At 38.3% G+C, this 14,517-nt stretch overlaps 2 protein-coding genes across 2 annotated transcripts; both read left to right on the top strand.

Annotated features, from left to right (window-relative positions):
* Window positions 1-453: 453 nt before the first annotated feature.
* Window positions 454-3,463, top strand: enkur (enkurin, TRPC channel interacting protein; the record flags this gene model as incomplete). The annotated part of the gene is made up of 5 exons (XM_080417545.1): window positions 454-521; window positions 1,082-1,227; window positions 1,768-2,000; window positions 2,339-2,485; window positions 3,290-3,463. The coding sequence occupies 5 exons, from the start codon at window positions 454-456 to the stop codon at window positions 3,461-3,463; spliced, it is 768 nt and encodes a 255-aa protein (XP_080273671.1).
* Window positions 3,464-5,376: 1,913 nt separating this feature from the next.
* Window positions 5,377-13,746, top strand: LOC308077073 (hypoxanthine-guanine phosphoribosyltransferase-like; the record flags this gene model as incomplete). Its single annotated transcript, XM_080417629.1, has 9 exons — window positions 5,377-5,409; window positions 5,676-5,782; window positions 6,785-6,968; window positions 9,903-9,968; window positions 10,658-10,675; window positions 10,821-10,903; window positions 11,512-11,558; window positions 11,726-11,802; window positions 13,519-13,746. The coding sequence occupies 9 exons, from the start codon at window positions 5,377-5,379 to the stop codon at window positions 13,564-13,566; spliced, it is 663 nt and encodes a 220-aa protein (XP_080273755.1). The 3' UTR covers window positions 13,567-13,746.
* Window positions 13,747-14,517: the final 771 nt, after the last annotated feature.

The raw sequence follows: 14,517 nt of genomic DNA, 5'->3' as shown, positions 1-14,517 counted from the left end.
AGGTCAAGGCTGAAGACTGAAGTGGTTAATGCATGTTTTGTAACAATAATCTAAATCTACAAAGTAACTAGTTACTAAAGTTTTAGAATAATTGTAGTGGAGTAAAAAAGTACAATATTTGCCTCTGAGATGTATTGGAGTAGAAGTAAAAGGAAAGGACTGACAATTTAAAATACTCCAGTAAAGTAAAAATACCTCAAAGTGGTACTTAAGTACAGTACTTGAGTAAATGTACTTAGTTACTTTACACCACTAGGTTCACTGAAGCACACACTCTGAGTGGTTGCTTAGCAACTGTATCCATAGGAGCCTGTTGTTGTCAAACAAACCCCTCCACAACTTCTTTAGCATAGAATGTAAACAGTATAACTTGCTATAGCCTTATTACTGCTGCCTGACATTTGAGTGTCTTTTAAACAAAATATTTATTATTTGCCTATTTTAACTATCAGGATGGAGAGCACAGAGGTTATGTACAACCTTTTCCCAAAAGAAGCAGTTAAAACCGAGAAACCTCCAAGGTAGGCTATACTATGTATTCTGCAACTTACTGTAGCTAACAGCAGAGATGAAAACAGCAGATCTACAAGCTCCCAATGCGTCGCAAAGCGAAGCGTTGGGAGCTTGTAGATCGGCTATTTTCAATTTTCCAAAGTATATATATAGGTCTGAAGTGGTTTTGTAATAATAATCAAAATCTACTAAGTAACTTGTAACTAAAGTTTTCAAATAATTGTAGTGGAGTAAAAGTACAATATTTGCCTCTGAGATATAGTGGAGTAGAAGTAAAATTATTGAAAATTGGAAATACTCCAGTAAAGTAAAAATACCTCAAAATTGTTCTTAATGTATTACGTTACTTTCCACCATAGTTACTGAACCAAATGTAAGGGTCCATTCGGAACACCCTCGAGGAACCCTGAGGGTCCCTGAACCCCACTTTGAGAACCACTGTCTTTGTTTATATTACACACTCAGTATCGACCGAATACGCACAGCATCGGAAACGGTATCGGGAAGGAAAAAATTGTATCAGTACATCTTTAAAAAATTACTTTTCGTTCTGACCTCTTGTCTGTAGGTACATGTCAAAGTTCAGGACCACAGTTGTGCAAGAGAAAAAGTCCCATCTGGACTCGATGAGGACCATGGGACCGGCCAAGGTGGACGTGCCTTCCCCAGAGAAATACCTGATAAAACATTCGAAGGAGCCCCAGCTCCCTGAAAGTGAGTCTAAGGTTATTATAGTTTTGCATTCTTCATCAGTTTTAGTTTTATTTCGTTTGAACTTCTTGCTTTCAGTTACATTTTATTTTATTTCTTTCCCGTTTTTATTAGTTATTCGTTTTTTTAGTTTTTTTTTGTAGGTAGTCATAGAGGGGCAAGACTCAACAAGGTCCAGAAAAGAGCAGATCTACAAGCTCACAATGCGCCGCATAGCAATGCATTGTGAGCCTGTTGATCGGCTATTTTTGCTATTTTTAAATTCTAAAGACTAAAACTAAGGACATTTTCTCTATGGTTTTAGTCATTACAGTATTTGTTAGTTTTGTACATACCGGTACACAAAACTGTTTCAATTAGTTATCATATTTTTGCAAAGCCTATAGTTTTACATTTTACTATTCTAGTTTTAGTCATTTAGTTTTAGTTAACTATGATAATCTTGGTACAGACAGACATTGTTCTATATAACGAATGTGTGATAATGTGATAATGTCAAACTTTTAATCTGTCATTCTGTTGATATATTTCTATTTCATTTAGATGTTCAAAAGTATTCCAGAGTGACTGACACCCTAAGGAAGCCTGACGTTCCCAAGAAGACAGATAACCCAGTCATGGGCATTCACACAAACAAGGACTTTGTGAAGACAAACGTTCTGGAGAATACAACATCAGTGGCAAGGAGGCCTCAGCCTATCTATGCAGACACAAAGAGGGGAGACAAAAAGCTCCTCGAGAACTCAGGACTTGTCCCTAAATACATCAGGAAAAAGGTATGGCTATATCTGGGGCTATTAAACTATTATTTTATTATTACTATTATTATTATTACTATTAACGACTGTAGCTGTAATTTTGAAAAAAGATTGTTCTCTTCTGTGGGTCCCTGACCCTGACAGATTCAGATGGGGGTCCGCGGCCAAATAAATATCAATTTGGGGGGTCGTTGACATGAAAAGGTTTGAGAACCACTGCTGTATATAATTATAGCAGATATACAAGCTCAAAGCGCGGCACCGAGTGTCGCGCTATGAGCTTGTAGATCTGCTATAATTACATTCTCCCCTTGCGACTGCAGTGAATGAATTGTCTATTGTTTCTTTCTATGAAGGACTATGGAGAGACCCCTGAGTACCTGCAGCAGCGTAAGGAAGAGACCATGAGAGCTCAGGAGGAGTATGACGACTATGTTAAAGCACGGATGAAGCAGGGGGCCATGAAACAGCTGTCTGACCAGGAGCGACAGACCCTCCTCCAGGTACACTCAGCCCACACACATACTGTTGTACATTCACAATAGTGGATATAAAGTCATTTTATCATTTAAGCCATTAAGATCGGGAACACATCTGTGTCATTTTAAGATTTCTTTGGCTGTTTAAAAATAGCAGATATACAAGCTCATAGCGTGGCACAGAGGGTCCCTGGAACAACATATTTTGCGATGGGGGTTGGCGGAAAAATACATATAATTTTGGGTGGTACTTCACATGGAAAAGTTGGAGCACAACTGATATAGCAACATACAGTACTGTTAGGATTTAGAAAACATCTTTAGTTATGTATTTGGCCGTGGACCCTCATCTCAAAATGTTTAGTCCCAGGGACCCCCCAGGAGCAAAGATTTGAGTTAAAATGTTCGCTTTAAATAATATACAAATTAAAAGATTTGAATAGCCAAAGAAATCTTAAAATGACACATATGCGTTCCCGGATTAAATGAGTTAACATACTAGAACAGGGGTCTTCAACAGATTTACTACAGGGGTGCGACCACATTTTTGTGTAGGAACTTTTTACATTAACCACTTGAACCCTAGCACCCCACAACGCGTCATCGAGTTTACTAAGTATAGAGCGTTAAGTGATTGAATGTCTAAATTAAAAACTGCACATTAACATGAATCCAGCATATTCATTCATAAATCAATTAGCTTGTAATAAGCTAAAAACAGCTTAATTTGAATCCTGAAAAGTAACAGTTTTAGACATGAGGTTTTATTGATTTGTAGAATCGGCCTCAGGTCTTAATGGGTTAAATGTTTCTATTTTTTCTGCTCAGGGCCTGAAGAAGAACTGGGATGAACTGCATCATCAGTACCAGGGCCTCTCGGTCGTCATAGATACCACGCCCAAAAAGTACCGCAAGGAGCGCCTGGAGTCTTCCATGAAGCAACTGGAGAACGATATTAATCTCATCCAGAGATACAAGACCATCTACATAGCCAACAACTAAAGATATGTTAAAACCCCTGAAAGCCTGGACCGCTGGCATAGTGGTCCAGGCACCTAGGCTCAATGTAGCCTGACAGCTCGTTGCGGGTTCGACTCCCGATGCCGACGGCCTTTGCTGCATGTCACTCCCCATCTCTCTCTCCCCATTTCCTGTCAGCCTGCTGTCCTATCAAAATAAAGGCATAAAACCCCCAAAAACTAATCTGAAGCATTGTAACATACGAGAGAAAAAAAACGTTTTAATACAAAAGAAAGAAGAGAAAAAGACCATGCCGTCAAAAGTAATCAACAAAAACTGGTCAAACACTGGCCAAATTGTCAAATAATGTAAGAAAAATGATTTCTTTAAAATAAATAGCCGAGCTTGTAGATCTGCTATTTTCACAATATTTATCGGTGGAACCGAATCAAACTAAATGTAATGCCTCAACTCCTACAATTCCAATTCCCAGTTCAAATATGATTATTTTTGGCGGTCCCCAGTTCAAATATGATTATTTTGGGGGGGTCCCCAGTTCAAATATGATTATTTTGGGGGGTCGCAGCCTGAAAAGCTTGAGAACCACTGTCCTATCACATTGGATGAAATAAATGTACAGTATATTTCCTATATGTGTCTGTGATGAGTCTACCATGTCTGTTCATATATAGCTGGCCATCAGTGCATGGCAGGCACTAATATACCTCATTTTCAGTGATGCTTTAAAAACTACTTCCTATGACTGACACGACATTCCCGCCACACCAGCAAAGAAATCACATGCAGCCAATTATCCACAATTCAACGGGTGAACTGTGCCTTGTTAAACCATTCTTCACAAAGCTAAGGAGGACAACAACCATTCCTTTCACGTAAATGACTTAAGCGTGATCCCAGCTGCCCATGTGGCCCACAATGTCTTGGACGTCTCTCTGCTCCTGGTGCCTCTTTTTGCTGGAAAAGGAGTAAGTTATGTATAAACTATGTACTGTAATTGAAAACATTTTACGTTTCCAATCCATGTATTTGTCTCTTGGATGTCTATCTATATAGCCTATTTGGGTTGGTTGGGGGTATAAGAAATAATCAGTTACTAGGTATGAAGAAAGAAAATGGAAATGCATGCATTCTATTACTTTCATTTTTGTTAAATGCTTTTAAAGACACTAATATACGTTGCCACTGTCTGTTGCTATGGTAGACTAGGTTGTTGTTGTTATTTGGAGGTTACCTGATCCTATTGGTCTATTGTGAAGAGCTAAAAGCTATGATCTTTGTATAAATAAAGTATATCACCATTACATCCCCTGCAATAAGTTCTGTGAGGGGAGATGCAGGGTTGGTTTTCTAACAGGTTGGTTGTCACAGTGCTTAGTATTATAGCCCAAACTAGAGGGCGCTGTTTCAAACATTTGGTGTGATGTGCTCTGATGTGCAATTCTGTAAAAGACAGAAGATTGAGGTGAGGAGACATTTTGTAATTTTTATGGGTCAGGGTCATTTCTTATGTTGGTCACAGTGTTGTTTATGTAATAAAAGATAATTAGGCATTTATAATCAAACTAGTATCTAAAACCTTGGTCAAGAGGTCAGGTTGGTTGTCTCATGCTCTCTGGGAGAAATGTTTTCAGTTATGGATTATGTAATGAGTTTTATTTCTTTTTCTTTTTTTCATTTAATTCATTTTAAAACTTATATGGTGTATCTAGCTTAAAAAAACGAACTTGCTGTACTAAGTTATAAGAATGAAAGGCATACCCATTTAAATAAAAAAATGTATGCTTCCCTATAAGGTAAGAAAGAATTGTAAGATGTGTTGATGATGAGCAATTCACATGAGAGTCTATCACTATTCCATCGTGTGCAATAAGGTCTATCCTGTCTGGCTCACTTCTCACTCAGATCAGATCATTCTGAGTTGCTAAACCGCTGGGATGGAAAACCAAGGCATTAAACGAGGAATTGTGGTATGTTGAATATTCTTTCCAATGTTCCCACTTCATTACTACTTTCTGGCTAATGCTTTGGATAATGCCAGTTCACAAGTTCAGTTATCTAACATGTGCCTACACATGTACCCTCTTTCAAGATCAATGACAGTCCTTGAACAGGATATTGTTTTCTTTGTTCTTTTGCCTTCACAGTTATTTCTTTAATATTTGATTTGTCTTGTTACATTCCATATTGCATGCACCACCTGTACAATAACGTAACTCCATGTGGTCTGACCCAGATCAAAGATGACTGGCCAGGTTACAGCATGGACCTGTTCACGTACCCACAACACTACCATGAAGACATCGAGAGTGTCTACATTCCACATGGGGTTATCATGGACAGGTATGAATGCATCAGCAGAGTTCTTTTGCCTATTGGTGTTAGGAAAACAGCAACTGTTCGCTTATGTTGATGTATAAAGAGCTGATGTCAATTACTAACATTTTCATCTCAATTACCCCCAAATTGATATCTACTGTATTTCTCACTGACCCCCATTTGAAAAAGAATTGTGCATGGAACCCCCACAAGAGGAACATTTTGCAAATTTTAGAATATCCAAAGTATGAAATAGAGATACATTGTTAAACTGTACCTTATTTTGCCAGGGACCCCCTAGAACTCCCTTGAGGACCCCTGGGGGGTCACAAGACTTTTAGAACCACTGCCTTAAGCCACTCTACATCCTTTCTGACTGAGTGATTTGGCCCTCATTGCAGTCATTCTCTGTCACATCTAGGAAGAAATCCTGTCACAGTACATGGCCAAAGTCTGGCCTGTCCTGTCTGCCATTTTAATTCAAGTCTGAAGAATTTTTAAAGCAAATGCAAATAGCAGATGGTATTTATTACCAACCCGGTTCCTAATTTGTGTCCATAATTTCCCCGGTATTGAGATGGAAGTGTATGACCTATGTTGACCGTGAATATATTCATGTTGTTCATTCTGTAAACTTGTTTGAAGCCATGCATGCACTGACGCATACGTTATTTAGAATATGTATGGCATGAAAAGCAACTGAAAAATATTTGGGCCCTTGTAATGCATTTTATAACTCAAATAAAGGAGCAGGGTGAGTTTCATGTAAGCTTGGTTGATATGCTTGTTTTGTAATTCCGTGTCTAAAAATTGAATTAACACACACACACACACACACACACACACACACACACACACACACACACACACACACACACACACACACACACACACACACACACACACACACACACACACACACACACACACACACACACACACACACACACACACGTACTAACAGAGAGCAAAGTGTTTTGTATTCCTATGCTGATTCTAATATGTGATGTTGTTTTTTCCCTTCAGAATCGAGCGTCTGGCCCATCACATCATGGACGACATAGAGGACCAGAACCTGGTGGCCCTGTGTGTGCTGAAGGGAGGCTACAAGTTCTGCTCAGACCTGGTGGAGTTCATCACAGCCTTCGGACGGAACTCCAACAAGTACCTGGAGACCAGGGTGGAGTTTATCCGTCTGAAGAGCTACCTGGTAGGTGAACTGGAGTGAGCAGTACAGTAACATACTTAAAATTGCCTAGAGGGTGCCTAGAGGGTGGGTCGATGGTGGACGGTGGACGTCACAAACATAACATGCAGACCTGCGAGGCGCACCGTTGCTCCGATCCGCACCAAACCTGGCACCAACACTGGTCAGGGGTCTGCCATGATGACAATAGTCACACCAGAGGCCATGCACGTGTTACAGTAGTGTCTAACATTTCAAATGGCCATAACTCTGATTAACGCAATATAGGACTGGATTGAAAATCTAGTATACTACAGTATTTCATCGCTGTCGGGCAGAATCTCCATATTCTTATCTCCATATTTTAACTTTTTGTGTTTTTTTCGTAAATGAATGCCCTACTTGATCATACTACAGCATCACATAAACATATTTTAGCAGTAGCACATCTGCAATCTTGAAATGCGGCCTCGAAGCAACGCGTTTTGGCTTGTAAATCTGCTTTGCTATCTTTGAATTTGAATCCTGAAAAGTGACAGTTTTGGACATATGAGGTTTCCACCCAACAGAGACGATATAAACCATAATGGGCTGAAATCTCATGCTGGCAAATTTTAATGTAGGATTTTTGTGCAGGCTCTGAGTTGTGAACGCTGGTGAGCTTGACCAGAAAAAAAAAACATAACAGGCTTCTTTGCCCCTGAGCTGTCGATGACATCTGATCATACTAACTATAGTGTAAGTCTAAATAACCTGTCTGCTCTCCTCTCCTTCCAGCAGAATGCTTGTGGCTTAATTAAGACTTCGATGCTAAGTTCCTCCAACCGGGGGGCGGAGTTCGAGTCTCAGCTGGGCCATTTACCCTTCCCTCTTGTTTTTTTTTATTATATTTTTTTCTTCTATGAGGTTTCTTTCATATTCTGTTGCTGGATTGTTGAAAGTTTGATGTGGGATACTTATTCTGTCCTGTCCTACTAGAGTGACATTACATAATCTCTAATAGAGTGTTTATAAAACATTGAATAAAGGGTAATGTAGTGACCAGATGAAAATGTTTGTACATGTAGTATCAGCATAAGTCTCTGATGACACTTATATATTTATACACTTTGGAAACCTTGTGGTGAAATGTGCTATTAAAATAAAGTGGATTGGATAATGTCCCCAGCCACAAGTGCCCAGTGTCTGGAGAATAAGCTATGTTTCGTTTAGTTTAGTTTCAGTGGTAGAAGCCAGTAATAATTTCACACATATAAAAATAATACATTTGTCCCAGTGAGATTAAAAAAAAGAGAAGGGTCTTATAATATACATTATAATAAATGTACATGTATCAGAGTATAAGCTGCTTGCTATAGCAGCTGAATTAAATAGTACAGTAGTGTACAAAGTAGTGGGTAGAACCGATAGATATGTGCTAGTTCCTCGTCAACCAGGAAACGTTGAAAAGTTGCTTCAAAAGCTCCTCCTACCCGAGCTGTAGGTGACATCATAACTAACAGAGTCTTTATAAGCTTCTCTGTCTTCCCTTTCCTCTACATCGCATGTAGCCCAATGAGATCAGTACTGCAGTTCACCCTCCGGTGAACTGAGTTCGGTTCCCACAGGGCACAAAATACCCCTTTTTTTTGGGTCTGGTCTTCGCCATGTCATATCGTTTTACATTATGATTATGATATTAGATTTAGAAAACCCTTCCGATTTAAATGTAGATTTTGTTCCAGTATTTGTTTTTCTTGTTCTGCTTTGGTTTCATTCATTCATGGAATACCCATAATTTGTCATTTGTAATCATTATCATACATTCACTATTAGACATAATTTAATCATATGATATGATAATGCACTTCTTATCTGGTCACTACATTACCCTCTGCTGTTGTTTTCATTTTCAATGTTCTGTTGTATTCCTTGATTATTTAATAAGTACTACACTTTAATCTGGTCTCTTTTTAGTGTATGTAAGTTCTTTGCCACAACTAACTGCCTAGAAACTACTATGGACTGGAGTATTAGTTATAGTTTAGTTTAGTTTAGTTTAGTTTAGTTTTACTTTACTTTTTTTAGTTGCACAATCATAACAGATAGAGGCAAAGCTATAAAAGACACTAATGCAATGCAGAATTGTCCAAGTGAGATTGAAGAAAAAAAGAGCTTATGGAGCATTTCTATGTGTGTATGTTGTTGTGAAAAGCCACCATCTGGGACAGTTGCACAGAACCACACTGTAATGTAGTAACCAAGTAGTAAAGTATTAATAGAGCTTTGTCAGTTTCTTGTCTCTCTGTTGAGTTGAGTTTAACATGGCTCCTCCTCCCTGAGCTGCAGATGACATCATACCTACTGTAGTGTCTGCCTTCCTCTCCTTTCAGCATTTAGCTTGTGGCTCAATGAGGTTTCAATACTAAGTTCTACCCAGGGGGCGGAGTTCGAGTCTCTGCGGGCTGCATTCTCCTCTTGTTTTTTTGTTATGCTCTTTTTAAAGTGAGATATCTTTTAAATTCTGATGCCAGAGGTTTGAATATTTCTCGTAGAATACTTATCCTGCCCTTAAAGTATACATTTCCTGAACTTTCAGGATGTTGGTGTTTTTGTTTTTGATTGTGTAAAAGCAATTTGTTTTTGTGAACTACCATAATCCACACATTTAATTATGTACTTTTATGAAGAAATTTGACATCGGGTTGACTAATGTCTGATCTCTTATAGAGAGTTAATTAATGCAGTGTGGTGTTCCTCTGTGGTTTAAAGTAACTAAGTACATGTACTCAAGTATAAGTGCAATTTTGAGTTATTCTTTTTACTTTACTGGAGTATTTCCAATTTTCAATACTTTTACTTCTACTCCACTGGCATTTGTTCTCTGGTTTCATCAGTGTATGTGCTTAATGTTAATCCTGTATGGTTTAGTAAGCATCCTGTGAATCTTCTCTGATGTTGTGTCTCTGCCTCTCCCAGAATGACCAGTCGACAGAGGACTTACACATCATAGGGAGCCGAGATCTGTCCTTCCTGCGTGGGAAGGTGTGTATACTGTACAGTATATGAGTAGGAACTAACCATGTTACTGATATAGTATATGATGGAGGTCATGGTAGTAATGGTGTTATAGGGTTAAGCTAGACTGGTCACGAGAATGGGACATCAGATGAGCTCTGTTGAGGTGAAAATGCTCTTAAGATACAGACACGGACAAATTTGTATACATCTGCATGCACACGTGAACAGTGGTGGAAAGTAACTATGTATATATTCACTTGTACTTAAGTACACTTTTGGGGCATTTTTACTTTACTGGAGTATTTCCCATTTTCAATACTTTTACTTCTACTCCACTACATCTCAGAGGTAAATATTGTACTTTTACTCCACTACAATTAGACTAATTGAAAACTTTTTTTTATTTATTTTTTTATTACAAAACTTATATTAACCACTTCAGCCCTATATATACTTTGTCAATTTGAAAATAGCCGATCTGCTATTTTCAAAAGATTTGTATACATCTGAAAACTGCATAATGAGGACTTTTACTTTTGGTACTTTAAGTATATTTTGATGCCCATACGATGGTCAAAGTTAGGATATCATTCTGACAAGTTTAGTTGGATAAAATCTCTGTGCTTAAGACGACTGAAGATGTGGAATACACTGTTGCAATAGTAACAGCAGTTAACAAATGTGTTTTTCTTTTGTTTTATGCTCTTATGAAGAATGTACTGATTGTTGAGGTGAGCATTTATGTCTGCACATTGAACATTGTTTTCTTTCAAATGGTGGACATTTCATCATCCTGGAATAAAACTTGTCATTATAAGCTAATACCCCACAATCCTCTTCACGTTTTTGCTTAAATCTGCTGTTCTCCCTCCAAAGGCTATAATTGACACAGGAAAGACCATGAAGACCCTCCTAAAGCATGTAGAGTCCTTTCAGCCTAAGATGGTCAAGGCCGCTGGGTGAGTTACTTTTTGTAGAAGACAACAGTCCTCCCTATTACATGCCCATTATGCTGCACCCCCCAAACCAGTATTGATAAGATCCATGCTTATCCCCATCAAATTAATTAATGGATTTATTTTCATAGTCACATTTTGTGACCCATCCTTCATGGGATTATGTTTTTATGGCAACCTCCGCTGTACAAACACTAACCTCCTCATAACCCCCATGACCAAGCTACGTAGTACGTACCATGGGCGACTGGGCCTTCTGCTCGGCCGCCCCCTGACTGTGGAATGCCCTCCCTGACCACCTGAGAGCACCACAGTCTGCTGATTATTTTTAGCTACACTGGTTTTACCTCTCACTAGGCTTTATGCCCTCATGTTTCTAATGTTTTGTTTCTTAGTAAGTAATACAATAAACAAAGACAATTGTATTTTATTACACAATTTTTTTTAGTAAACCACTTGACTCCTGATTTGTACTTTGTCATACGATCATATGAAAATAGCTGATCTACAAGCTCACAACGCATCACATCCACAACGTGTTGTGAGCTTGCAGATCTGCTATTTTCTAAAAAATTTAAATGAATGTTGGAACACTGTGACCTGTGTTTCAGCCTGCTAGTGAAGAGGGTGCCTCACATGGCTGAAGGTCTGACAGATTGTAAGTGCCTCTTGATGCTGTGACGTCACCTATGACTGTCCTACTTATCAAAGGGTTTCTGATAATTCTCCAGAGGAATATTTCCTTCTTTTTTCTTTTTCAGTAAATATATCACCTATATGAAGTTCTGTTTGTTCATCTCATGTGCCTGTGTTTGGTCTTGACAGATGTTGGATTTGAAATCCCCAACCGCTTTGTGGTTGGTTATGCCTTGGACTACAACGAGTATTTCCGTGACCTGAATGTGAGTCCAGCATTGCTGCTGCTACACAAAGTCACCTTTACACAATGATGTGGCAGCAGGGTTGAGAAGCATTGGTAAACACAGTAACAGACACATTTTTCTCACTGAAACCTCAACTCCCATACTGAATGTTCTCTGATCAGAATAATTTACATGCTCTCATTTAAATTCATATCAGTACTTGACAACTGCACTTGATTTTTAAATGAATGAAAAAGCTGCATCAAATTAAATTAAATTATTATCAAACTTGATGTTCGATGTTAGATGGTCAAACATGCAACATCCCAATTTCTCCATTGCAGGGGTCATCAATCCCTGGGCTTGTGATGGACATTTTCCTCAAACTATATTTTTGCCAAGGACATACAAAATGAGTGGTCAATGATATTACCATAAATAAAATACTAATGCATACTAGTCCGGTGGACACGATGGAGAACACATGCTGTGTTTTTAAAGAGGGAGAGTGGTTAGTCCTCATCCCTTTGAACATTATTTTATTTTATTAAGATATTAAGTAGGAAAGCTGAGAGGGAAAGCGTATAGATAGATGGAGCAATTTGTAACCCATTTTCAAAATTTGCTTTAAAAGTCAAGACTATTATTGTTAATATTTCCATGACCATTTTGTCTACTTTCTACTTCACTTTCTAAATCGAAATGATGGCTTTGAACTTTTCAAAGCATTAAAGACAATCAGAGACGGTGAGAAGAATTCACGTCATTACTCATAAGCTTAAAATACTCAGGCTCAGACAGATCTTTTCAGGCCCAGTCATAAAGCACGTATCCGCCACTGTTTGGTACCTGGTTTAACAAGGTTTTAATACCTGTCTGGCAATGTCTTAATTAGAGTGTTAATGTCAAAGGGCATTTGGGAAACCCAGCTCTTGTCCTGTTAAGCTAAATCAGGTCATTCATTGGCATGGAAGACATTTTTTTTAATGGTTCTCTACAGTGACGTTTCTGGGTATACTGGCACCCTAGGCCAGCGGTTCTCAAAGTGGGGTCTGGGGACCCCCAGGGGTCCTTGAGGGGGTTCCAGGGGGTCCCCAGCAAAATTGCTTAATAGCATCAAAATATGTTTAACCACTTTACACCTATTTCATACATCAGCATACAACAATGGACAGCAGGCATCTTGATGAGAGTGCCTGTTGTGAATATGAACAGTGTGGATAATTCAATATCATGAGGTGTATTGAAGTAAAAGTGAAAGTTGTGATGAGTAGGATATAACTCAAGTAAAATATAGAAGTATACCAGAATACCACTTGTATTTCTGTATTAATTAAATCAGTGTCCTACCTATTCTGAAGAAAACCTGGAGACTGACAAGTCAGCCACTGTATACTGGCTCTAGTGTTTTTATTTTTTAAATAGAAGATTTGCCGCAGACATGGACAAGTCTTGCCACGGACACGTCATTGATGACCCCTGCTCCATTGTGCTGGATGTTGAAATACCCCTGGCTGGCTTCATCCTTAAAATGAATGCATCTACTGTATCTTGCATTATTGTTGTGTTTTTTCCTTTTCTATAAACAATTAACCATGATACTGACAGAAACTATTCTCCCTTCCTTTCCTCCCCGTCTCCCTCCCATCTCCAATCTATACCTCAATCCTTCTACTCCTTCCCTCCATGCGTCCTCTGTTTTTTCTTTCTTTCTTTCTTTCTTTCTTTCTCCCTCCCTCCCTCCCCTCCTTTCAGCATATCTGTGTCATCAGCGAGACTGGAAAGATGAAGTACAAGATTTGACTTCACCTTGAAGGACAAACATCCATATCTCCCATGTGTCTTGAGATGTTTATGAAATGTTGTTTCAGTGGGCAAGCACACTCATCAAATATGGTCTCAGTCTCAAAATGCCACAAAGTGGAAGTCACTGTGCAAATAATCTCTGTTTACAATATTGAACCAAGCTCATGGGTTGCCAAATAAAAAAGACTGTATGTGTGAGGTCAATATTTGTGTGATGTGATGTCAATTGAAATTGTTAACTACGATTGTACTATTTAAAGGCAAAGAGATATAACCTAAAAGGTTTACAGAAATGTCTATTCATTTCAAAGTAAAGTAATTATTATTGAATAACAATGGCCGTCTTCGAGTGTATGTGCAGTAGCCTACCATACCATAGAGAAGATGTTTGGCAAGTCAAAATATTGATGCAGTTTTTCCAGTTTCACCCTGGTTTCACCACAAAACTGGTTGATTGAACAGATAACCAAGCATCATCTGAAGGCCCTATTTGGAGGATCTAATTTAATTATTTAAAAAGATGTCAGCCAACAGCATGGTTGGGGGAAGCCCATAAAAATGCTGTTTCTATTCTACATCATCTCAACTAATTGTTCAAAGTGTGAATCACTATTTAATTAAAACTATATATTTTTTTTTTGGGCACCTCTTTGTCCAAAATGTTAAAAGAACTTGAAAAATGGTCTTAAGTAATGTAAAGTATACATGATGTGAACATGCACAATACATCATTATCAGACTTAAATTTACCCTTCAACCTCTTCTTTATGGCCCAAAATGATTGCAAATTAATACAGGTTTTGTAGCAAGTGTAGAAATATTAGACCTTCAGTGTGAAATGTTCATTCATGTTCTTCTAATCATGTGTATACTTTACATTACTTTTTCAAAATTTTGTTTTAAAAAACATTTTGGACCAAATAGCCAATTTTACATTAAGTAGTGTAT

Source organism: Gymnoscopelus braueri (genome assembly GCF_963280865.1).
Source record: "Gymnoscopelus braueri genome assembly, chromosome: 21".
NCBI classification, from domain to species: Eukaryota; Metazoa; Chordata; class Actinopteri; order Myctophiformes; family Myctophidae; genus Gymnoscopelus; species Gymnoscopelus braueri.
Note: the sequence above shows the minus strand (reverse complement) of the source record. Positions and strands in the feature narration are given on the sequence as shown.